The sequence below is a fragment of the Equus quagga genome, chromosome 3 (genome assembly GCF_021613505.1).
Source record: "Equus quagga isolate Etosha38 chromosome 3, UCLA_HA_Equagga_1.0, whole genome shotgun sequence".
In the NCBI taxonomy this organism is placed as follows: Eukaryota; Metazoa; Chordata; class Mammalia; order Perissodactyla; family Equidae; genus Equus; species Equus quagga.
This window is the reverse complement of record NC_060269.1, coordinates 88,721,489-88,748,124: the sequence shown is the minus strand read 5'-3', so window position 1 is coordinate 88,748,124 and position 26,636 is coordinate 88,721,489. Positions and strand designations below refer to the sequence as shown.

General features: G+C 42.6%; 1 protein-coding gene across 7 annotated transcripts in view; it reads right to left on the bottom strand.

Annotated features, from left to right (window-relative positions):
- Positions 1-399: 399 nt before the first annotated feature.
- WDFY3 (WD repeat and FYVE domain containing 3) overlaps positions 400-26,636 on the bottom strand; it is a 251,147-nt gene continuing 224,910 nt past the window's right edge. For all 7 annotated transcript variants that reach the window (XM_046656544.1, XM_046656548.1, XM_046656546.1 and 4 more), the window contains 12 exons: positions 24,180-24,271; positions 23,743-23,955; positions 20,831-20,978; positions 19,589-19,743; positions 18,272-18,430; positions 16,238-16,417; positions 12,789-12,971; positions 10,998-11,094; positions 8,378-8,701; positions 7,688-7,799; positions 7,073-7,270; positions 400-3,565 (listed from right to left, as the gene is read on the bottom strand). In XM_046656544.1, coding sequence (XP_046512500.1) covers positions 3,442-3,565; positions 7,073-7,270; positions 7,688-7,799; positions 8,378-8,701; positions 10,998-11,094; positions 12,789-12,971; positions 16,238-16,417; positions 18,272-18,430; positions 19,589-19,743; positions 20,831-20,978; positions 23,743-23,955; positions 24,180-24,271 — 1,985 coding nt within the window. In that variant the 3' untranslated portion in view covers positions 400-3,441. The remainder of the gene's footprint in view (positions 3,566-7,072; positions 7,271-7,687; positions 7,800-8,377; positions 8,702-10,997; positions 11,095-12,788; positions 12,972-16,237; positions 16,418-18,271; positions 18,431-19,588; positions 19,744-20,830; positions 20,979-23,742; positions 23,956-24,179; positions 24,272-26,636) is intronic.

Sequence of the window (26,636 nt, the reverse complement as noted above, 5' to 3'; positions counted from 1 at the left end):
AACAGCCAACATCTCTGCAAGCAGAGAACGTAAGCAGGCGCTTCTGAAAGCTACAGTCACAGCTAGAAAAGAACTACACAAAGTTTGGGGAATTACTAGATCTCAGTTTAGTTTTGTTTTTCCTTCCCTGAAGAACTGGCTTAAAAACAACTTTTTTGGGGGGAGTGGTAAATAGTAGGTATTTATTTGAAATGAAAAAAAAAAGTACCTGGACTAGTGCATTTAATCATGTATTGTAATTGTGTTACTCTACCTTTTTGCATCAGAGACAGATATACAATGAACATTCAGTTATCACAGATTGCACACTAGATAGTAATTCTTCAGGCCTTTTACATAACCACCAAAGAACAGATATTAGATTCTGCAATATAGTACAAAAGTCCACAATCAGTCCAGTCTTAGCCAGTATCTTCAATTTACTTCTGTTGCTGTACAAATAATTGGCCATTACTAGGGCTTACAAGTTAATAACAGGACAAAAAAATATACATTGCACTGACACAAAAAGTCAGCTGTGTTAATAGTCATGCAACAAGTAACCAAACTTGCTGAAATTAAAAATACTTTCTAAAAACAGTTTTAACGGCATAAATATTTTATACACAGTTCATTTACCAAAACAAAATGTATTTAAATGATACAAAGCAAAAATAAGTTTCTACCAACTTTATACATAAGAAAGTGCAAAATAACTTATCTAGAGGGTTTTGCTATTGTCCAGATGGATGGGCTGCTACAGGCAGCTATTCTCTGCGGAGGCATGACATGACAGCTGCACACGACACATGAATGTTAGGACACATGGATGAATGAAGGGATGGAGGGAGGGAGGGATGGATGGATGGATGAACAAACGAACTACAAAGATCAGGCAGGAGCCCTGGGAGGTACTCTCAGAGAAAGAATAGAGACCACAGAAAGGTGGATGTACATGCTAAGATATGTCAGTAAACAAATACCCATGGAACACGGAAAGACATCCAGAGAAACAATTAGTTTATGTATGTGAGTGCACTTGTATGTGTGAGTGATTCGTGATTTCTGCATTAGAAGCAAAAAGAAAAGAAACCCCACTGAACAAAACAGTTGCCCACAGCACCAGCTGCCAGAGGAAATACTATCATGAGGGTTTTGGTTTCCACCTTCTAGTTATGGAAGTTGTGTCGGAAAGTTTAAAAGTGTTCATCCCATATAACTTCATATTACATAGAGGAATAACCTTTAACTACATACACACATTCATATATTCAAGTCTTTAAAGAACACCTCTGCCACTGGGTTTGGGGTGAACATGGTTCATGGACAAGAGGAGGATGCTTCTTTAAAAAAGTGTAGAATAACACTGCTACAACTCATCGATAGGGCCAGACGGGGGCAGAGCCCGTGGTTATGGGACAGCACAATTCCTGCAGCTGGTGAACATCCAGCATTATTTATCAGACTGAAGGAAGATGGGTGGGGGGGGGGGGGGGGGGGAGGGGAGCGTGGGGAGGAGTGAGACACAGAAAGGAAAACAGAACACAACTTTTCTTCAAGTTAAAGTATTAATGCCAATAATCCTTTTATTAACAAGTATATTTGAACTTTTAGAAATGGAAGTGTTTTAATCAATTTTGATAGGTAATCATAAATAGACTGTAGGCTCACACCTAGGTAAATAAAGGTGTCAATTTAGTAAGCATAAGGCACTAAAAGCAGCCTTTATATTTTCTCTTGGAGACCTAGTTATCAGGAAGAACCAATCTGTTCTTAAGCTGGTTTCAGCCCATTAGGTACAAGGTTACTATTGTACCAATGCCTATTTTTGAACGCATGTGCATATATGTGCATTTTAGTGCATAAGTGTGCCTGTCACCAGGGCCTAAAGATGAAGAGTCGGGAAAGCCGAAGCCACTGTCCTTTGTGAGATGCCTCCACGATGGCGTGAAGGCCTGTCCTTCCTTTCTTGGGCCATAAATGATTCTACATTTTTCAAATCACAGGGCTTTTAGAATTGTTCATAATATTATCACTAAATATCTGAAAATGTTAAAATCTAGATTAATTGTTTCATTTGTTTTATATATATATTTATATATGTACACAACACACATTTAAAAAAATCCCACCACCAAAGCCTTTTTTTCTGTAAACTAAACTTATCTCTTAGCCCCCACCAGCTTTAGTCTCCCTGGATTTGTGTGTTCTGTATCCAACTAGTAGAACAAATTAAATAACTAAATATTAAAATACTGTAATTATATTCATAGCAAAAACAAAAAAATAGACATTGATACAGTATAAATCTCACTGTTTTCAGGTAGATGGCATTAAATGGTAAAGGTTAATTATAAGCAGTTCTGACATGATCCAGTTTTACAACAAGGTTTATATGTTAATTCTGTACAATTTTTTCCTTTTTTCCCCTTTTTTGAAAATAAGCTACGGTAGAACATTAGTGTCACCAAGGACATATGCTTACTCTGTTCTATGCAAGAGAAGCTAATTTGGGTTACATGCAAATACATTCCCATTAGTTGAGGCAGGGCTGGTTCCTGCATTGCATCCATCACCTGACCACCGCTGTCAATGCTAAGAAGGTGAGCTACGACCAAACGGCAGTCCACACAGACGTTTACAGGGGCCTCATGACAGAAGAACAACACTGAGGTGGTGCGTAGCCAGGTGCAAGACGCCCAAACATTTCCAGGGCATCTTACAGCCCGACTCTTATTCTCCCACACTGTTTCCTAAAGAAGGTCCATGTTATTTTGGTTACTAGCCTAGTTTAAGTGGAGATACTGTGGGCAACTTGAAAGAAAGGACATCGGGCTCACAGGCTGGCTTTGAAAGGGGGGAAAAAAAAGACCACAGATAATGTCTTTGAGGATTTAAAAAAACATATTTATAATTAATTGGTGAGAGACGTCAGACAAACCATAAGTCGTTCATTGAGTTAGTCGTTTAGTTTGAAGTCTCATGTTACAGGCAGTTAAGTCCTTATTTAGAAAAAAGGCCTTTATACCTATTTACAATATACACAGTTACTTGCAAAGAAGATAGATTTACAACCATTTTCTAAAAGCCTTTTTTTGTTGTTGTTGGTTTTTCCAAATAAGGATGAGTAGCTCTACAAAAATGCGACATGAGAAAAGACAGTCAACAGTGAGGATTTTCTCTTGGAGACAGCTGTTGTGAACAGGGAGAACTGGATATTGAAAATGTTGCTCCTAGGAACCACCTCATAGTCTTCTTGTGCTGTTCACCTGAATAGCGTCCGCCCCATTACTGCACTCTACACCCGTTTATTCAATGATCCCTTTGAATTCAATACTTCAAACACATGGCATGAAGAGATGTGTAAACGGAGACTGTTTCGATGCCTTCCGAGGTGCGAGCTGTGACGGGGAATCAGGAAGGGGTCTACAGACCGTGGTCTCCAATCGACTTGCTGCATCTTCAACAATTTCGAGGCCCATCTTCTGAACCCCTCTCGTGCTGTAAGTTGTAATAACAGTTCTGACAAACACGCACTGGGGATGAGATTTTCAAGCGTTTGATTTCTGATTGAAATCGACTGCACCTAAAGGAAAGCAAAATCAAGTAGTTAAAGGTCATCTCCACGTCTGACCATTGGGCTGAGAAACACTAATTTACAAATCGAATGGAAAGGCTGCAGTACACTGCCCGAGACCGTATCATGCCAAAGAATGCCAAAGACCTTTTGTGTCATGGTTTGTGTCATGTGGTTGACCCAAGACCACAAGGAATGCTATACTATTTGTTTCAGGCTACAAAGAAATGTAATATTAAACCAACGCAAGCTCTTTTTTGACTGAATTAAAAAAAAAAAAAAAAAAAAGTTGAGCTAGCCATGATGGCCTAGTGTTAAAGTTCTGTGTACTCCACTTCAGTGGCCTGAGTTCAGTTCCCGGGCCTGGAACCACACACTCGTCTGTCAGTAGCCATGCCGTGGCAGTGGCTCACATAGAAGAACCAGAAGAATTTACAACTGTACCCAACTGTGTCCTGGGGCTTGGGTTGGTGGGGGGAGAGGAAGGAAACAAAAAAGTTAAGATTCTCCTATAGGATGAAGCCAGGGGTCTGACCAGCCGTGAGGTCACTGTCCCTGTGCAGGACTGGTTCTCATGCCCTAGAAACCTGGGAGGTATGCCAGTGTCTTTACTTGAGCTTCACTTTCTTCTCTTGGCAGGAGAAGACTTACTACCCATTTTAAAAGACACTTGGTTACTATCAAGTCCTTTGGGCTTTTAAACACCTCGTTTGATCCACTCCTTAGTCATTTCTTAAATGGGCAGCTTGGTTTTTCTCTCTGGTCCAAATGTTCTCGTTTTCTGTTTATCTTGATAGAATTCCTTGAAGGAGACTATACTTAAGAGATGTTCAAATTCCTTACGAAGTATTCCTATTCCTGGAGTAAAGCAGGGCATGATCTTACATGTGGCATTTAATCACTTTAAGTTTGGCTTTCCACAAGACTAAAACAGAGAATTCTATTTCCTCCATTAATCTAACAGTAAAAGCGTCCAGAGAATAAATGAAGTACTACCAGAGTAAGGGGTTAAAGGCCTGTTCTTGGACTTTGAAGAGATGCTCAGGAGTGCTGACAAGCACTCAGCAACTGAAGGGCACGCAGAGCACAGGCAGGCCTCTGCCCTCCTGGACAGCTCTTCCTTCTGTGTCTGCTCTATCATAATCAATCAGTGTTTGGTTGGCTTTCGAAACAGAGCCTCCAGCCAACATTTGATAGCAATGGATAATTTAAACAAATTTAAACAATATTTGGAAAATTAAGCACTACAAAGAACAGATGTGTAGCAGCATACATACAAGGGTGTCGACTCTCAAATTACTAGAGTACTAGGTTTCATGGAGTGGGCTTCTCAAAGCACAGAAACTCTTCTGCCAACCTCACAGAAATTCCCATTGGGAACAGCTGATAGCGACATCCTGGCTACCTCATCTCAAATCAGCCTTTCCAGGAAAAAAAGTTTAAGACATTAATCTGGAAAAAAATTTGTAATAATACCACCTTTTAATGAACACCTATATTGCCAGATGCTGCATTTTGCGCTATCTACAAAACTCATATACATGATTTCATTTAATTCTCTCACCACCTCTATGAGGAGAGGTCTAATTATCTACACTTTACAAATGAAGAAACTGAACCTCAGAGAGAGCCAGTAACTTGCCTGGGGTGACACAATGGGCAGTAACCCAGTGAGCATCTGGTCAGCGTGAACCCAAAGACCACACCCTTTCCAATAAGTCAGTGCCCTCAAAAGCTCAGTAACTGGCCCCAAAACAATGATACAATTTGCGTTTTCTGTGAGATCATCTCTATGGTAAGGCAACATAAGCATTAGAGAGTGCTGCCCACGGGATCTTTCCTGCGTCTGCTGTGGAGAGTGACGGCTGTCCACGCATGCATGGGACCCCAGTGTGTGACAGAGATGGCACCCAAATCAATGGTGATGGGACAAGTGATTTTTCATACAGGAGAAATAAAAAAGAACCTCATCCCATGTTAAACCCCTACATAAATTCAAAATGGATTTGGACCTAAAGAACTAAACAGGAAAAACAAAACTTTGAAACTTAAAAAAAAAAAATAAACAAGGCTATTTTTATGATCTCAGCACAGGGAAAGATTTCTGAACAAACCAAAAGCAAAAATCATAAAAAGTAATAAATGTAACTACATCAAAATTAAAAACTTGTTTGGTGGAAGAAACATATATAAAGTCAAAACACGAGCCACAGAAACTATCTGTAAGATGTATAAAGCCAAAGGATTAGCACCCAGAGTACAAGAAGGCCGCATCAAGGAGGGGAGAGAAAAGACAAGCCAACCCAAAAGGAAAATGGGCCAGATTACCCAAGAGGACACTCAGATGGCCAATAAGCATATGAAAAGATGTTCAAGCTCACTAGCACTGCAAGTGAAAACAACAAAGCACTACTGGCTATCAGCTTGGCAAAGAGAAAGGCTTGGCGACTGCAAGTGTGAACAAGAATTTGGAGAACTCGCCTCTCCTGCGGAGGTAAATTAGCACTACTGTTTGGAGAGCATTTGGCAATACCTAGGTAAGCTCAAAGGGCATGTCTCCCACCTACCCCTCCCCTTCTTCTTCTTCTTCTTTTTTTCTTTAAATATTTTATTTACTTTTTTCCTTTTTCTCCCCAAAGCCCCCCTGGTACATAGTTGTATATTCTTAGTTGTGGGTCCTTCTAGTTGTGGCATGTGGGACGCTGCCTCAGCGTGGTTTGATGAGCAGTGCCATGTCCGCGCCCAGGATTCGAACCAACGAAACACTGGGCCACCTGCAGCGCAGCGCGCAAACTTAACCACTCAGCCACGGGGCCAGCCCCCTACCCATGGCCTTCTGAGGTACCTCCTCAGAGACGCTCCAGCTCGTCTGTTAGGAGGGCAACTGTAAGGGTGTGTACTGGAGCAGTGGTTACAGTACTGATAAAATGAAAAAAATCCCTTGAGTCCATCAAAAGGGAAGTAGATAAATTCTGATATATTCATACAAAAGATATGTGGCGGTAGTTAAAGTTAAAATATTAGAATAATAGTTATTTAAGTAAATGGATTTCAAAAACAATGTTGAGTGAAAAAAAGTAAGTTACAGAACGTCCTGACAGTATGCTCTATTTATATAAAACTGAAAACACACAAAACAATAACATAGTATTGTTTATGGACATGACGCGTGCACTCCAAGTATAATGACATGGAGAGGCAGGCGGTGTGATTGGTCAGGACTTAAAAGTAATCCAGAACGTCTTATATTCAAGTGTAATGAAACATCAGCACCTTCCCATTCTGAGTCTTGGGTGACCAGGTGATTGTGATGATTACTTCTGTATTTTTCAATATGATAGAAATAATTCACAATTGTAATAAAAAAGAACCAAGAGAAAGCGAGGACTGCTTTAGACTGACACAGCAGACTGTAGTGGGGACCCCGGGGAAAACCAGAACCTATGCTCAGGAGGCATAATTAACATCCTTAGAGCTTAACCCACAGAAACTCAGAAAGCGTGGATGTCATCTTACTTCTGGCAGAAGAGCTGACCGCAGTTCCTGCAATGGTGCCGTCTTTCTGTGAGAGAAAACCTCACCGAGCAGCCTGAACAGCTGTCGCCTCCTTCATCCTTCACCCAGTGGTCAGCAGCAGAATGGCCTGGCTGGTCACTCACAGACCAGCTGAAAACTCGGCCTCGACTGTCACCAACGAGGATCCTACTGTGATCCCTGCAGGAGACACAACAGGAAGCCGCCTCAGGGCAGGCCTCCACGAGGCCCCACGTGGAGGCGCTCTCTGGGACTCCGGAGCCTCTCCAGTCTTCAGGGGGGTGTGTGTTGGGGTGGCGGTTGTGTGTATAAAGAGACAAAAGTAGAATGAGCCCAAATTTATACTTCCATCTCAACTGTCTTTGGATCAAACCTTGCCACCTGTTTGAAGAACAGAGAAGGCAAAGTTTTTTGTTTTTTTAAAATTTGGAATGAAAATCTACCCACTGGCAGCTTTCTCCTTCTGCTTTGTCTGTTCAAGCCACATATGACAATGCAAATGGGGTCTGTTTTCCCTGAAGTCTGGCCTGGAGTGTGGGCCTAGGCTAAGCAGACGGCTCTGCTGGCAAGAGGAGCTAGAAAAGGTCCGACACTTACTTGGAGACACCCAGGGCGGTGATCTCTGCTGGGTGTGCGTTGTCCCTCCGATCGAAGGCTGTGTGCATAGTTAGCTTACTCCTGAACACCAGCTGCCGTTCCCACCGGTACCCTGGAGTGGGAAGGTCAAGACATGACAGACTAAAGTGAGGGAGGCCAACATTTGGTAGGTGTTCCTTGACACAGTGCTCTCAAAAGTCCGGGTTCCACAACACACAGTTACAGCAGCTTTTCTGGTTCTCAGCAGCTGCTGCCTTGGTTGAAGGGGAAGCCATCTAGCTGAAGCCTCATCATGGGCCAGGTCGAAGAACGCCTCATTCACAAAGGCGAACACAGAGAAGGGGAAATCTTCAATGCAAGAAGATACAATTTTCTCCTGCTGAGGACCTCGCCTCCAAATCTATCACAGGCAAAGCTACCTGTGAGTGCATTTTCATTCATGTGTCTGTAATCACTAACTTGCTTTCATGATTGATGAATGAAGAAAGCTTTTGGTTTCTTTAAGAAAGGCCCCACACATTGCAATCCTCAGTGTGGGACAGAACCTCTAAGTCTACTTTACACAAAAAGAAAGGTAAGAGGCCTTCTCTGTGTGGCCCGGGCCACAGGGATGGGGTGCAGGGAGAGCCAGAGCCCACAACCCCCACACCACCCACAGGAGCGAGGCACAGACCCCGGACTTCAAGTTACCAGGCTTCAATCTGCTGTAATGCCGCACTTCCATGGGGTTGGGGTGGGGGTGGTTAAGGGGAGCCTGCAGATGGGCCCTGGTCTGGCCCTCTGAATAGTTCACAAATATGAAGCCATCTTTCTCATCTAGACTGAGCTGGTCGGACCAGCGCCTGGAGTCATCGGAGCCACTGTCGTTACACCAGGTGGCTGTTGCTCTGCAGGAGGCTGCCCGGGGCCTGTGGCTGGTGCTGCTGGGCTGACTGGGCGTGTCCTTGGGGTCCTGGCTGAGGCTCTGCTCATCCGCTTCTGAATCGCTGCTGTCCTCGTCCTGAGCTTCCTGCCCTGGGTAACGCATTGGGAGAATGAGAAAACGCACACATATTATGTTAGACCCAGCTTTGTCCCACTGGAACTTTTCCTCTACCAGTTAAGACACAATCAACATAGTATTTGAAGCTAAGTATAACAATAAAAGAAAAAAATTACCAGAATTTTTGGCTGGATTACATATAGCAAAAAAAGGTTAGAATTTCTGAGTTCATAGATTGCTTTGGCCAAAATCCTAGCTTGGCATTCCTTCTTTCACAATCTGGCCAAATCTGCCTTTGCGAATTTCTCACTACCTGCCTCATACTCCCTACCCTCAGTTTGGCTAGACGGTGCCAGCTCTGTTCTCCACGCAGCTCTGCTCTGCCTTATGGCTCATTCGGCACATCCCTTTGGCCCTACCTAGACCCATCTTCCCAATCTCTGTGTGTGCCGACGTTACCTGTCTTTCAAGACACAGCTTAAATACTTCTTTCTCTAAAATCTTACCCAGTTCCTGCAGCAGAAAGTAGTTCTCTCTCTTCTGGAACGCTGGTATGCCTCTCGTGTATTTGAAATTCTCACCCGGACCTATTAGTTGTGGATATTCTTTCTACAAGACAGTAGTCAGCTTGCGAGAAGGGGCCCCAAGCTCAGTGCCTTCCATAGAGCAGTCAATATAAATGACCACATAGATGAATCAATTACTGATGAAAGCTGTAATTTAGGATTTCGGTTATTTATCCTCTTTCCATTGTTATTTTGCCTTTCTGCACCTCGACTCTCTACTCCCTTGCAATAAAGTCTACTGAAGGGGAAATTTATGAGAAATAAATATATATAATTGGGAAAACAAGTGTGCAAGTACCAGCCCACTGCACACACATATTGTTTTAGTAAGACAAATAATTTTCCTCCCTTCTACTCACTCACACTAGTAGCCTAGTTGACTAATTTGAGTGGATTTTTTTCACCCCAATGGCTTATGATCATGAGCTTTAAGGTCTTCAAACAAGCAGTCTGGAAAAAGGCTTTAATTTCCAGGGAACCACTGGCTTGTCTTCCCTTTCACCAGGCAACCGCCCTCCAGTCCCCCACTTCCACGCTGCCCAGAGTCAAGCCTTCCTTGTGGGCTGCTCTCCCCTTCCTGCTACTTCTGCCAAACTCTGTCTACAATACAAGGAGGAGGAAGAAAAACAAATGTCTCTCCTCTCTGAATCTGACCCCTTCTTCTACCTCATTATTCATCTCATCATCCACTGTTGTTCACTCAACAGCTTTGTTAAAGGAAGGGAAAGTGACCCACTTCTCAATGGACCCTTAAGCCCATGTCTGACATACAATATGGTAATCCTCAAATATTTACTGAGTTGAACTGAATTTTTATGTCTCCAAACACCCAGATGACCTTTTTATTGAAGCTGCAATTGACCTTGTAGAAATTCACACGTATTAAAGTAATACAAGCATTAAAATGCCCTGCCCGTCAGATCATTTCTGTTTCTGGCAAAGAAATAAAAAGTGCTTTCAGCTTACAAAAGGAAGTGATTTGTGCCCTTCTAATAAACCTTTTCCCTTAGCAATGCTTTCATATCATAAAACTCACACTGAATTCTCAGTATACAAACATTAACCATCGAGAAACAATCTGAAGGCCAAACTTAAAACTCTGCTCCTTTCCAGGAGGTCTCTTGCACCAACTGTTCTAATTCAAAGGTGGGTAACTTCTCTGGAGATGAGCAACCCAAGGCAGATCTCAGCCGGGTTTTTGGCATTGTTTCCAAGCATTCTGTACAGTAATCATGTATCTCCATATTTCACTGGAAAATTTTAAAGTGCTTCACAAATAACAGATAATAGAGTACAGATCACCAGGCTTCGATTTGAATGAATGCCTTTCTTGACAGGCCCAGGGTGGGGACTCCGCCTGCCTCTGTGACAGTTTACAAACATGATGCCGCCCTGTCATCCACACTGAGCCGGCCAAGTGATGGGCAGAACAGCCGCGGGACTGAGGTACGGGCTGTCTGATTTGTCCAACCTTGTGCCCTTCAGGTATGCTTTGTGTTTTCAGAATTCAAAGCCTAAGCCTTTGATACTCCAGGAAGTAATAACTATAATATAGATTGGGGAAGCCAACCACAAGAGCTCACAGCGAGCATTGCCCAGTGAACTGGAGAAACCTTTGCGTCCTGCCCTGCTACTTAACATGCTTCTGAGAACAGTGCCCCACCTCAGGCTCTTGTCCTTATTGTTTGATGTAAGTTTATCCATAATGACTTGGAAAAAAATATGAAAACTATTGAATAACATTTTAGAAAGTGTCAGGTACCTATTTGTGCTTCTGGACAGTCTTCCTGCATTTCTAGGACTTCAACAGGCTCAGGAGCTGGTGTTTCAGGAACTTGCAAAAATTCCATTCTCCAAAACTAAGTATGAAAATAAAAAACACTTAAATAGATTAAGGAAATGATTTGCATGTTACTAGATGAAGATGGGTTCTTGGGGTTAAACAAATAAGTTAATTTCTAACATTGTGGATAATTAGATTTCCCTGTATCTTGAAAAAATGTGGCAGGGGATTGCCTACTGTTGGGGCCCAAGGCAGGATACCTCAAAATATCCCACAATGGCATACTTATCATTTTGAATTAAAGTTACTTATTTTGACTTAAAGTTTTGACCCTCCTCTCTCTGTTCCCCATGAAAGCAGGAAATAAATAGCCATGTGAAAGGTACCCTCCCTGCCCCAGGAGGTAAAGACATCCCCATCACCAGAGCTGGGGGATTCAGGGCCGAGAAGCCTGTGTAAACAAACTTTCTTACTTTTACTAATTTACTACCTCAATCCTAAACTCTGCTTAAATTTCTCACTTATGACACCCCAAACCTAAGTTTCTTTGGCCTGTCAGTTCCTTACAAATTTATTGTCTCTTTGTGTAAAAAGAGACAATGTCTCTTTGTTCATTCTCTGAGGGTAATTTTTTAATGATCTCTCGTACATATGTATCTAATTGGTTTTTCTCCTGTTAATCTAGTCTTGTGTCAATTTTATTATTAGTCCAGCCATAAGTATTCAAGAAGGGTAGAGGGAGGAATTTCCCCCTCCCTGAAACTACACATAAACAGTGCTTCCCAAACTGTGTTCCATAAGATGTTAATGGGTATTTCATAGTGGAGGGAAAAGGACTGTGGTCAAGTAAGTTTGAAAAATACAGTTCAACTACGTACACTTTTTTGTTTCCTACGAAAACCTCTGAAGCCTTGCATATGCTAACATATACTCCAGATCTCCAAGAAGGCATACAGGAAACAGGATCCCCAAATGCATCCGGCTATAGACCTTTTCATAATGCCTCACATATGGGGTCACCTAAACCGCTGCTCTGGAGACGGCAGACTTTGGAGGGTGCCAGTTGTCTGAGGCACAGGGTGTGGTGTGGGGGTGGCTGACAGCCTCACTGCGCTCAGCTTGTGACTGTGACTATGAGGGCAGCAATCAGCTGCTCTCTTCTTTCACAAAGAGCACAACTAAAGAAAACAGGCATAAAGAAAAATCTCCTGAGAGAAAACTGCCCTAATGCTTGAAAAGACTACGAAAGTAAATACTCTGGATTCCATTTTCTGCAGAAGCCCAACACATACAAAAATAAGAAAAAGAGAAACTATCTAGGATTCAGGTGAAATCATCTAGGATTCTAGACAAGGAATGGACAACCTGAGGCCTCTGGAAGCAGTTTCCAGCTCTGCAAATCTTTGTAGAAAAGAGACAGTCCTTGTTTTCCCTAAGAAGCCATTTGGCAGGCTGAAAAGCCAACACTTAGGCAATTTCCATTTTTAGCAAGCCCAACACGACGTGGGAATCATGTTTAAGTCACCATCTTGCGTCAAGGTGCCAAGTGGCTAGTGGCACTAACAGATCTACTTCATGGGAAGAAAAGAAGCCGAGTCCCTGATGTTCTCCTTGTCCAGTAACACGGTGGCCAAGGCTTGTCTGCATTGGAGCGACTTTGCTAAACAATACTGTAACCTGCTCAGATGTCTTTCAACTGTGACAGCTTCACAAGTCTCAGGTAAGCTTGGGCAGCAGAGACCTAATGTGCTTTGCTCGCAGCTGACTTACCCGAACCACGCCATCCGAGTGTCCCGTCACTATGACGTTCTGTGTATCCCACTCGTTCATCTCCGACACGCAGCAGCAGACAATCTGCTGGCTCCTACCTGTGAATGTGTTTACACTCACGATAGGGTTCCCATTGATGCTCCACACATGGATATACGTGCCTGCGCAGGACACAATGTCTCCCTGAGAAGATAAAGGAAAACTCTTCACTCTCTTGCTCCCTTCATACCATGTTCTGGTTTCAGAAGCAAACTGAATCCTTGGCCTAGCTCTCAAAATACCTTCCTGCCCTTCAACTAGTGACTGTGCAATTTCTGAGGTAGCCTGGAGTTCAGTGCTTGCTGCCTTAAACAAAACACCCTAAACAGAGGCCTCTTCAAGGATTCAAGGTTGAGTGGGTGCTGCGGCCAAGGCCCACCTCCAGCAGAGACAAGGGCAGGAGCCCTTCCACGCTCTTGGCTTATGCCCCAGCAAACTGCAGAGGAATGTTTTATTCCACGCCAAAGCTGCCTGGACCTAACGAGGTGACGAACTGCTCTGCCTCCTTTCATTGTTTACAAGTCTATTTAGAGCTTTCATTTAGATCCCACTTAATTTTACAAACTGAGTCCAATCACCAAAACCATAGGGTAGAAGAGAAATCTTTCAGTCCAGATACAGTTGGATCTTTCTCTGATAAACGAAAAGATGAAATCTTGGTAACACTGTATTCTATTTTAAAATTTGCATTCACAATTAGGATTGGGGAATGAGGAAAGAAAGAAGAAAACTGGTATAGAGGTCACTTCTTGGCAAACCGAATAAACCTTAAGACTCCCTGAGCTTGTAACTCAGGTTCTCATGAGTTCCAGAGACAGAAAAGAACTAGTCCTTTGCTCAAATTCTACTTGGTTGTGCTCTATCCAACCTAGTAAGAATACAACCCACCACTGTTCACTGTTAAAGGGATTAACACACTTGCTGAAGCATCTACTGTGTGTGTTACTATGGTGGGCACTTCAGACATTCCATTTCATCCTCATAACCACCTTGTGAGGTGACCTCTTGCTAGCCCTGCTTTAGAGCAGAGGACGGTGAGGTGCAAAGAGCTTAAGTAACTTGCCTCATATCACAGAGTAAAGATTTGAACCCAGCTCTTTCTGGCCCCAAAGCTTATACACCATACCACGCAGGCTCTTTTATCCCTCGGACAGCCTGACTGCCATGATGCTAGGGACTGACTTTAGAAATGCCCGGTGAATTTCAGGGCAGCCAGCAGGCACAGGAGGACCTACAGAAATCGGAAGATGGTCATGAAGAACAGAGGGAAAGCAGAAGCTGAACAGCAGCACCAACGCAAGCACGAGGTCCGCGGGAGGAGGCCTGGGGATTTGCCCAAACCACTGTCTGTGTGGGTCCTGCTCCTGTTCTCTCCGTCCTTCTACCAAGACAGCAAGAACCAAACCAAAACTCAAACAAAAATAATACTTAGCAAAGCACTCCTGTGTCTACCTCTGTATTGGCCACTGAACCGCCTCTGACAATGAGTGTCGGCAGCTGAGCTTTAATTAATGGCCTCAGTCTCCGCAGGAGACAAGAGGCAGCCGCTCCACTCTGCACTACGCAAGCTTTCTTCAATTACTCCAGGGCACCTCAGTTAGAGTCATTAGAGCAAATCCTGTGGTTCTGAGGGCTGAGCAGTGAGAAGCGGAATTAAAGGACAGCTGCAAGGTAGCTTAGTCAAAACTGTAGACTGAAGTAAAGCAGACGTGATGTTGGCTGCAAAAATGTAACAGAAATAGGAATCTTTTCATGAGTTATTAAGAGATTACGAAAGCATCTTAAAAGAGAAAACTCAAACGCTTCTGTAGTGTTTGCAGCAACTACTGCAATCCAGTGGGTGTACACTCGCTCAAATAGCAGCTGACTATAAATAAAATTCTCAGTATTTAACGTAAGAACAACCCCCAAACAAACTGCTCCAAACAGTGCAATTAAGCATGTGGCCCACAGCAACACCGCCAGGGCAGAGCGGCTCTGTTGCACTGCCATTTTCGTAAAGCTCTCAGGTACAAACGTTTACAGGACCAATCCAAGGTGCTGTTCTAACATCTTAAACCTTTCAAATACCATGAAAAACTAATCCAACTTTTTCACCCCTGCACTCTCCCCACTCACAGCCAACTCTGATTACTCTTACTAGTAGCAGACACTCTAAGCGTCATTCACTAGAACTGAATTTCTTCTTTATTTCCTTTGAGTGACTACAGGGCATTTGATTAAAAGCATAATACTTGGTATCTTCTGGTAGAAATGAAAGATGCAGCGTCCCTCAAAAGGAAAGCTGGCTGTGTAGGTGATGATACGACGTGGCCAGAACCACTCCGGGTCGTGCAGGATGATCTGGGGTGGGGCTGAGGGCAAGGGTGGGAATGGGTCGGTAAAGCTAAGCAGGGATGAGGTTGGGTGGGTTCTGACTGATTTGCAAGACTGACGTGCATATGTGGGCATCATCTACATGAGGACTATGATGACTTGTCCCTTGGACACAGAGGCCTCAGTCTTTGACACTTCACCCTTAGCTTCCTCTGCTCACCAGTACAGCTTAGCAACATACCTGTGCTCCTGTCACCCCACCTCAGGAGGGCCTGGGCTACATGGTGGGCTCCTAGGCCAGTACATTTATTTTATTCTCACTCATTTTATTTATCTGTATATAAAATATTTATTTCTGAGAGGAGATAATATCCTTGGATAACTTTGGAATCGGTTTTGAAAATAGTTCTATAACAATTTTTCTCTTGTTTGGGTACCCAAATATTACTCTCTTCACTTTACTTAAGAAATAAATAATTTAAATATATTTCATAAAAATTTCAACACAATTTTAACATTCTTAACAAATCCTCCAAATTCCTTGGTTTTAAAAAAGCCTATTCTAGAATGTCTTGTTTTGAACCAAACCTTGCTCTTTAAAGTATATGCAGCAGTGAATGGATTCTAAGACAAAATCGCTTTCTGGATTACAAACTTTTTTTTTTTTTAAAGATTTTATTTATTTATTTATTTTTTCCTTTTTCTCCCCAAATCCCCCCGGTACATAGTTGTATATTCTTCGTTGTGGGTCCTTCTAGTTGCGGCATGTGGGACGTTGCCTCAGCGTGGTTTGATGAGCAGTGCCATGTCCGCGCCCAGGATTCGAACCAACGAAACACTGGGCCGCCTGCAGCGCAGCGCGTGAACTTAACCACTCGGCCACGGGGCCAGCCCCAGATTACAAACTTTAATATCCATTTGCTTTTGCAAATAAATCAATCATAAATCAAGGAAACCATAAATCAGGGAAAATATAGTGGCTTTTATAAAACAAGCATCTATAACCTTAGAAAACACTTAGTCATTTTTTACTTACACTGGCCAGAGCTACTTGTTTTCCAAAACATAAACAAAGTGGGTAATTTACTACTTACCGTTAATTCATTGATACAAAGAGCAGAAACCGGAGCTCGATGGCCTCGGAGCTGGGTTAGGAACGATAGTTTGTTCAGGTCCCAAATGATGCACGTTCGGTCACGGGACCCGCTGACGATTATGTGATAGGCTAATGATGCTGTAGCACAGGTAACAGTATCGGTGTGGCCAAGTAAGGCCTACAATAGAGACAGAAAAAACCAGGATGATCACAGGCACAGTGCTCTTTAAGGGACTCCAGAAGGTCCTGGAGGAAATGACAGGAGCACGCTGGGGGAGCCAGTGCCTCGAGCAGTGGTGTCTGGAGAGTGTTCATTCTCCTCTGTCAACTGTCCTCACCTCATCCCACTAGGGGAAGAGAGAAGTCTGGAGGACTGTGGAGGTCTAATCGCCATTTTTACGTTACCTCTTTCCTGGATTTGGGCCAGTATCATAGAAGGAAGGGAGAATGGCAACTGGCCCAGCCTGGGTTTCTTCAGACCAGTTTTACTTGGGGATGTCTTGATCATGGCCCTCAAAGTACAGAATTAAAATTCTGATTCAATTCTTTCACGCCACCAACTCTGAACTACAACTGAATGGATTTTTAAAAAAATGCACAGAGTGTGAGGACTGCGTGGTTACAGCACGCGATCCTAGAAAGATAAAGGGAAAATGTGGTCCTGGTGTGTCTGCTGAGTTCCTGTTACTGAACTGGAGACATCTGGACATCTCTGACCAAGAGGGACTCCTCCTTCAAACCAGAATAAGAACTTCCCTCTTCTGCTGGAATATGAAGAGAACCCCAGGAAATGGTAATGTGGGAAAATAAGGAAGTATTTTGAAGAAAAAGATTTAGATTACTGTTAGGAGTTTCTGAGTATTTACTATTTAAATAATGAGTTGGCTTAAAATTTTGGTCATACAGACACACTTACCATATGCTTAGCAAACCCCAGAAGGCTGTTTTAAATAAGAAGTGCTTTCTATTGAGGGGTTACTGGCACACTAGCTTCAAAGCCCATTTTCTAAACTGAAAATATTGTAAGCAGCAGAGTTTGAGTCAGCAAACCACTCTGTCGACCTTGTATCTGTGGACACTGTATCTCTTTATGTGGCCCACCATGAGACTCAGCAACCAGAGAAGTTTCTGGCCCACATGGACGGTTGTTGGTATAAGTACAAGGGCTTCCATTCTTTCCACAGGTAGCTAAGCCACTACTATTTGTTTGAGTTTGGCTTTAAAATAGCTTTGGAGTCACATACAACTGAGTTTACATCTTGACTTTACCACTAAGTGTGACTTGGGCATGTGGCTTAACCTCTCCAAGCCGTGGTGTTTCCAGGTGTAAATAGGGTCAATAATTACCTCATAGAATTGTAAAGATTGGACTTTGACATTTTTAAGCCCCCAGCAGAGTGCTCTGAACAGAGGAGGTGCTCAATAAATGCAGACATTATGTAGATACTACTTTTCAAATCTGTATCATAAAAAACACTTAGATGTATATTCCATTAAAAAAAACTTTATGGTAAATTCACTCATGAATCAAATATTAAAAGATGATGGCTTAATTATAAAAAGATTCTTGCTTTAAGTAAAAATTTATAATAGAGTCATTATCTAACATGTGATCAAATACTTTTTCTACTGAACACATGCATAAGTTTGCTGTCTCCTCAAGAGGAAAGAGAAAAATAAAAGAATCAAAGATTTAGTCATCCAGTAGAATGAAAATCACCCAGAGAAGAAATTAGTATGAATTAATAGCAAATATAATTTGGTTTACAAAAATTCAATTTACATATAATTTCTGAGAAACATTTATATTACTTAAATATATTTAAAAAATATTACCCAAAGACGGCTTGCTTCAATTTTAAAGGACCAGCTTAGATCATTTCTAGAAACAGTATCTTCTCATTTCCTTTCCTTTTATTTTAGACCCATTTCTAGCAAAGGAACATCTACTTTTTGGCTTTGTCCATTACGTCTGTTTCTCGAGTGTGGGCAGCTGAGAGTGACTGCGTCCATATCCTGCCCATTCTGTTACCTGTTTCAGAGTGAGGGTCTTAGCCTTTTCTTTCGAGGTGCCCATCTCCCACACGCACACCACTGTGCTCGTTCCACCCGTGATGATCAGCTTTGGGTTGGGGCAGATTGCACAGAGAATCTGGCCCCACTCAGACAAACACTCATAGACAGTCACTGCCTGTAAAACAAAACAGATGTGAGACACACACGCCCTCAAGTACTAGACACGCCTGAGACACAGCGAGCACACTGAGCCAAGAAGAACTCTGTGCAGGCATCTCACAGGCAAACACCTGCATGCATTCTGGGCCACTTTCAATTTAGCAACATTTCCACTGAAGCTCTTCTCTGAACCGCCCCCGACAGCCTCCTAACTACAGTTGCTGCTAAAAATCATAATAAACAGGACTTTGCTCATAATGGGGGTCTCTAGTTTCTCTAGTCCAGGAAAATGATGTTCAGATTGTGCGATGCTAAGTAAGATGAAGGGGATAATCTGGGAAAAGGATGTATTTGCCGCAGTCAGTAAGATGTAAAGGGAAAGCACGAGTGTTGCTGTTTAATGAGAACGTAAACTAAACAGAACCATGTCGTAGTCCAACACGCAGGCCTGTGTAGACTGTAACTCCCTTGCACTCAGGAGGGACTGTCCGAGGACAAACACAGGGCACTGAAGGATCATGACATGCTGCCTTTCCAGGAGGGACTTACAGGGCTCAAACTAGTAGCCGCTACTTCTTGGGGGAGGGGTGACAGGTTTTCCGTCAGCCATTTAAGAGTACTGTCATGTGCCACATGATGTTTCGGTCAAGTATGAATCATGTATGTGATGGCGGGCCCATAAGATCAGCACCATAGGGCCTCGGTGTGTAGCAGGCTCTAGCATCTAGGGCTGTGTAGGTATACTCTATGATGTCCGCACAATGACGAAATCGCCTAACGACGAGTTTCCCAGCACGTATCCCTGTCATTAAGCAATGTCTGACTGTACTGAAATGACAAGTGGGCCAGATGGTGACTCATCAAAAGGAGGCTCTTCTGGTTGGTGGAAATGTTGACTGCCTGGCTGGCTAGGACCGAGTGGAGGAATTCTCTGAGTGGAAGGGAAACTGCTAGCCCCTAGTACACAACTTTGCAAAGAGGCTTGCTCTGCAGAAAACTAGTGACTTGTCCACTGGCTCCTTCATCCTGACCTGACAGAGTGAAGCCCCCCCTTCCTTTAGGATGTGAGGGAACAGCTGACAAGCCCTGGCCTGGGCTCTCCCCACCCCAATAAGCAGGATATCCAGACCATGAAAGAGTGAGATGAAATGAGTGAGTAAGGAACAATACCAACCTTGTCTGACTCATAGGTTCCTAGCCGGCAGCTGAGGTCTGCGTAGCCCCAAGCAAACGTTTTGTTCCAGGTTGGTGGGATGAGAACCTTGTTCTGTTCTACAGCAAGAATGCCTTTATCTGTACACACTATTTGTCCCACAGGCTCTTTGAGTTCTATAAAAAGCAAATCAACACATTAGAATAGGGACAGGGAAACTGAACTTCATTATGCCATCAGGGATAATAAAATAATCTCAAAAATGCACACAAATCTAGCATCCTGACACCTATATTAAGACCAAATGCTCCTAGATCTTGGCTTTTGAGTCTCCCACAAGACCTGCTAGGTGGATGTCAACTCTGACTGGTGTTCTGCAGAGCTTCCCTCCAGCCTTCCTGTCTGGGGACACTCCTGGGTTTGGCTCCTATAATCAAGCCTGGCTTCTTGATCGCTGGGACTGCAGAGTGATCTGGGATGCGCTCTAGAATGCCAGGCTCAGACCTTCCACCAATGTAGGCGTTCAGCAACTCCCAAGTTAAAGCTAGCCCTTGGACTTCCTGAAAACAGGCCATGACATTCTGTGAGAGGCCTGGACTCCCTGCTCTGCCCCAGAGCTCTGCCGACACACCGGTGCTCCAGAACCATCGCTGGGCAGGGACTGGAGCTCACACAGGGCAGTCTGTGCAATGAGGCCAAACAGCGGAGAGCTGGCAGCCAATTCAACTAACCAGACTTGGACACTCCAATTCTTGGATTTGTTTAAGTGACAACTTCAAGACTTTGTAAAACACTTTTTCGTTCTAAGAGACAAAAATCCTCTTGAAAAAGTCCTTTTAGATAACTCATAACAACATTAGATAAAAAAGATGCTTTTTGTTGGCATACTAAAAATGTAATCTTCTTACTGCTATTTCTAAATTGGCAGAACATGCACAAGTGAAGATGACAGAAGTCTTTCTGTAACAAAGTTGGGCTACAGGATTTGGTATATTAGAGTTTTCACTATCTTAGCAGGGACGAGAAACCTGTTTGGTTCTTTCTGATGAAAAATCCACAGGCCAAAAAAGAAAATAGAAAAGAAAAAGGAGACTTTCTAAGAAGTATTTGATGACTTATCACGAAAGCTATACTACTTATTATAAATTATAAATACAGTACTTCTCAACTATTGTTGAGAAGCAAATCTGTTCTTGCTAAACTAGGATTATTAAAAAACCCCCATGGAATCATGAAGCAGAAGTTTATTTCCTGTCACCTTACCTTTTACAGGTGTAAGAGAAGGCCTCAAGTTGTCCAGGTGGTGGAAAAAGATCTTGTCACTTGTAGATCCCGGTGGGTTCGAGATTCCTGCACTGTCTCCGTTCAGTCGACTCCTCACTCGCTTTGGTGGATGCGGTTTTTTAAATAACTGGTATGAGAGAAGATGATAATTTATAATGAAAGATAACGTTAATTAAGCCCTTTTATATGCCAGGTACTATGTTTTTATTTCTCTTAAGCTTCACAACTGTTAGGTACTGTATGATTGCATTTTATATCCGGGGAAAGAAATTCAAAGAGACTCAGAAGGTTGCCAGAGACTCCATGCCTCAGTACACAGGGCCAGGGCTGTGATCCTAAGCCCGGGTTATCACCATGCTCTATACTACACCGATTTCATGACAACTTTCCAAAAGTCAATTAATTTACTCAAACTACAGGTGACTGACAATTATTTTCCAATGATGTTTAAAAACTAACCAATTCTTCATGGCTTGATCCCATTCTGGCAGACATTCTGTCTAATTGGGTTATTTCTGGCTTCAACATGGCCTTTTTCTACAAGACATCATTTTGGTGTCTTTTAGGTGCTACTAATTTGCTGAAAGTATGAACACTGTCACTTTCTTTCTACCCTGCAATATTGTAAAGGAAAAAAAAAATCTTTGGCATCTCTGTTCAGTATTTCTACAGGATTAAAAAGCACTGAAGTGCAGTTAAGATGACTATTTTTCAAATATTATAGATCTTCAAAATAAGCATAGAGTCATTTCTGTTGGAAAACTGGTATTTGAGGAAGATATTTGGAAAACCTTAGATGAAATGAGGTTTAAGGTGAATATAACACCATCACATTTTGTAAATTTGACATTCTGGATTTCTAGAAGAAAAAATACAGAAAATTTTTGTATCAAGGAAGATATACATTTTAGACTCCCAAACCTTTAAAGATATTGTTCCCATTTTATCTACACACAGGGGCATAGGATCAGGGTTCTGTTATTTTCTAGACTCTGAAGTTGTATAAAAAGACCCACATACTTTAAAGCACATTCATGAATGAATATTTACTGAAGAGCTTTCACATGAAGCTCTAAGGATAGAGCGCAGTGCCAGGCTAGGGTATATAAAAAGAAGTGTGGATGTGGTGACCAGAAAACTTAGATTTTTCTAGGATGGCTATACTTGGAAGTACTCTCTATTAGTCACCGGAAGGTTCTAGAAATATGTTAGTATCCAAACTCCATCTCCAAACTGCTTGCCTCTTATACTTAAAAGTGCAAAAATATCCTGCAACAGTGCATGTGTTTGGATGTTTTGGTTAGGAATATGTATTTCCCAGAAAGTATTAAACATGCTTCCTGTGCTTGTAACCCTCAGAAAAAAGGAAAAGTTTAACCAAGATTCTTGAGCTGTGATCAGCGTTTATCAACAAGCATTTCGCTTTAACGGGAAACCCGGTTCCTTCGCTGGGGGATCAGATAGCACCATGAGTGGCGCAGTTACAGATTGCCCTGCGGTCCATCACAACTCTTCATGTACAAAGACTCGCCACTGTTCCGTGTGTTCCCAACGGTCAGTCCTGGAACCCTAGTTGGTTAACCTACAGAAAGGGAGTCCAGGAGAGAGATGTGGAGCAGGAATAGAGGACAGCCAGGACCTAAGTGTGACCCTGGGGTACCAGGGAAAGGTGGGAGGTCTGAACGGCTGGCAATGAGTGCCTCTGCACAGTGCTGCAGCTACCCCAGGTGCATCCCACCCTCAGGCGTGCCCTGGACGATGGAGATGAAAGAAGGGATGAAGTCTCTCAACAAAGGTTTGCTCATCACTGAAGCTGAGGGACCTACAGCGTTTGGGCACTGAGAGGCTAAGCTCTTGGTCTTCCTCTCCAGGTTCCTGCTGGTGGTCGGAGCAGCAGTGCAGGGCCGGTCCTAGGCATTCCCATGGAATGTAGTCCCATCACAGCACTTCTCATACGCACCTCTCTAACCCAAACCACCACTGCTGTTCCGTGAACTACCACAAGAGCTTCCGACGTGGCCTTCTGCTCCTCATTTGGCTCTGCTACGATGTGTGTGTGTGACTGCAGCCAGAAAGATCTCCATGCTTTTTTTTTTTAATAAAGATTGGCACCTGAGCGAACAACTGTTGCCAAGCCAATCTCCTTTTCTTTTTTTCTGCTTTTTCTCCCCAAATCCCCCAAGTACATAGTTGTATATTTTAGTTGGGGCCTTTTTCTTTTTTTTTGGTGAGGAAGATTGGTCCTGAGCTAACATCTGTTGCCAATCTTCCCCCTTTTTTTCTCCCTTAAGACCCAGTACATAGCTGTATATCCTAGCTATAAGTCATTCTAGCTCGTCTATGGGGGACGCCACCACAGCACGGCTTGCTGAGCAGTGTGTAGGCTGTGCCCAGGATCTGAACCGGTGAGCCCTGGGCTGCTGAAGCAGAGAGCATGAACTTCACCACTCGGCCATGGGGCCGGCTCCCAGAATGATCTTTAAAGTTTAAATAGGATCATATCGTTTCCCTGATTAAAGTTAGCATTGGATTCCTGCTGGCCTCGGGATGACACCCATCTCTGTGCATGCTGGGGCCCCAAGGCCCTGTCTGTTTCCCTGACTGTGCTCTTCTCGTCCTCCCACCAGGTCTTGTGCAGGTCCAGGAAAGAATGCCCTGCACGAGTCTTCAAGGGAAAATTCTCTCTGAACAACAAAATTTCTATTTATCTGCTCGTAAATGGGAGGAGTAAACAATAATCTAGGAACCTACGGGGTGATATTTACTGTCCTTTATTAAAAACAGTCTAAACTTAATTATTACATGATATGGTTCTCTACCATCTAAAGAAACATTACAGAGCTTAAAACATGAAACAGAGAACATCAATGATAAGAAAAGAACATCCATACCTGTTTAGGGATCTGACCGAAGTTATTAATGAACCCTATGGTGGCTGTTTCCTTTAGTGGGTCATTTATGTTGTAGATATCTACTTGACCCTCATAAAAAAGATGATGGAAGACATTTACAGCTTCTACTGCAGCAGGGCCTTGCTGTTTATAGCCAAAGATTAAGTCAATCCACTCATGCAGATGGGCACTCACATAATCACATTCCAAAGCCTGTAATGTCAAAACACAGGCTCAGTCACTGGTTGACATTTATGACTTGCTCAGAAAGTAAAAGAATTGGCCAGTGGCCAACAGGAACTAAAATAACTAAAACCCATAAAAACAGTATTAGTAACTTGAACAAACAGGTGATACGTTGCTCAAGGCCTACTCTTCGTATTGTCGTCACTGGCCCAGTGAAATCCAAGTTCACCTGCAAAGGGCACTCCCATTACCTCGCGGTGGACTCGGATGAATTCTCGTGGGTCCCCCTTGGCCCAGGGTGGAAGGATAACATCTCCAAGCTTGGTGCCATTTTGTTTACAGCCTGTGCAAGTGGATACATTAAAACAAATGAAAAAGTGAGCTAAATAGTAGCTTCATATGAAAGTACCAGAGAAATAGTGGGTTAGATTCATTACCAGAACTATGAAATTTTACCACCAGAAAGGACCCTCAGAGATCATCTGATCTGGCATTTCTCTAAGACTGCTCCTTAGAGCATTCCCTCAGAGAGAGTTGTCAAATGTTACCCAAACTGAGGGGCCCTCACGGTCAAATGACTTCAGGAAATGCTGAGTTATGAATAATGAAACACGTCTCTTCCAGCAAGACTCCTAAGGGGCACTGTTCTTCTCTAGGACGGGTATCAGACACGACGTTTCTGAAATTTAACTGACCACAGGACTCCTTAGTGAAACACTTCATGTGGCTACTGTTTAGAGTTCTGGAAAAAATGCTCAAATTCAATCCCCTTAAGACGGCTCATTTGAAGGGCCATTAATTTCCCTAAACTCTTCTTTTGTTTAGGCTTTTCTAGAACGCTTAAAGCTTGGTGAGTCATCAGCAGTTACCCAGGACTGAATTTCTTCTCTTAATGTTTTGACAAAATTTTGCCGTTCACATAGGGGAGGTTGTTGAAAGAATACCTCAAATTGAAAGATATTTTCTATTTGAATTCTCTCTCTGCTTAAGAGGAAATGAAAGTATCACAGTCTACTAGAGATATTTGTAATGCATGTGGTTTCACGTATTTCTGATTCTTAAATCTTGAGAGAGCTCTGTAGAACTAACAGGTATTTTGCTGTAAGGATTCTCACTAAAAAAAGAAAATCCGAAACATAACTTTTTGCTATTAGTATATCGTTTAACAGAAAAACACATTTGGAAAGAGTATGGGGCCACCCGGCAGAAACGAAAACATGCAGTTGGGATAATGCATTCCAAGAGGTGTTCATGCCCCGTCAACTGGCATTTTAAATCACAGCCAGAGAGTCTCAAAAATACTAAAGAAACTCTTTGCTATGAAACCTATGCACAACGAAACACATTAAATGGGACTGGCATCTAAGGAGACAGGTTTTTTTTCTTCTCTTTTTCTGAAACAACATCAAAAAGTTCGCTTTAGCTTACATAGTTTTCTTAGGTACAAATCAGAGGATCATTGTAAAAATGACTCCAAAAACAATAATGCTGACTCACCAGCTTAACAGCAGTCGGTTAGATAAATAGTAGCATCACCAATTTTCATAGGGAAGTGCAGTCGTCCAAATTTTAGAACACAAAGGCGCTTCCAAGTGAGCACCAATAAAAATATTTCCTTTAGAAACAATCCTATTTTCATCATTGTTATTTGATGGCTTATTTACAATGTAATATTAAGTGAGAGACACAAAAATCAGTTTATTGTTTAAAGGAATGTCTTGACTTGGTTGGAAAAATTACCATGACTTAAGAAAACAATAAAACAATCAAGTTTTTACAAACCCTCCCCTGCTTCACACCCTCACTCTAGTCCCCTTGAAATGCCCTCTTGACACCTAATATTTTTTTTTAAGGTAAGCTTTTGGGTGAGGAAGATTGGCCCTGAGCTAACACCTGTTGCCAATCTTCCTCTCCATTTTTTCCTCCCCAAAGCCTCAGTGCATAGCAGTTTTTCCTAGTTGCAAGTCATTCTAGTTTTTCTATGTGGGATGCCACCACAGCATGGCTTGATGAGCAGTGCATAGGTCCGCTGATGTGGAGTGTGCAAACTTAACCATTCCCTAATTTTTTGATAATAGGAAGCAAGTAATAATCACCAGGCTATACAGGTTTAACCTGCTTTTCAAAATTTTGCTCATAATTCCTAAAAAACTGTGTGATATATTTTATCAGCACTATCTACAATTTTAAAATGTCATTTAAAGGGAAGGGTTTGTAGAAAACTCTGGTCAAATTCTGCTACTCTGCAGCTCCCCTCCATGTACATCCAAGGGTGTGAGGTCAAGAAGACCAGGGATGGGGGCCCGGTGGTGCAGTGGTTAAATTTGCATGCTCCTCTTCGGCAGCCTGGTGCTTGCAGGTTCGGATCCTGGGTGCGGACCTAGCACCACTCGTTAGGCCATGCTGTGACAGCATCCCACATAAAATAGAGAAAGCTTGGCAATAGATGTTAGCTCAGGGCCAATCTTCCTCACAAAAAAGAAAAAAAGAAAAAAAAGAAGACCGGGGGTGAAGGTACTCATCCCAGAACTAGGGAAAAAAGCTAAGTTCTCTTTCTTTTAAATCATTTACTTTCTTTTCTGGGTGGAGAGCCAAACAGCGTTTTGTTTTGTTTTTTTTTTCTTTTTATTGAGGCAAAATTCACATACCATAAAATTAACCATTTTCAAGAGAACAATTCAGTGGCATTTAGTACATTCACAATGTTG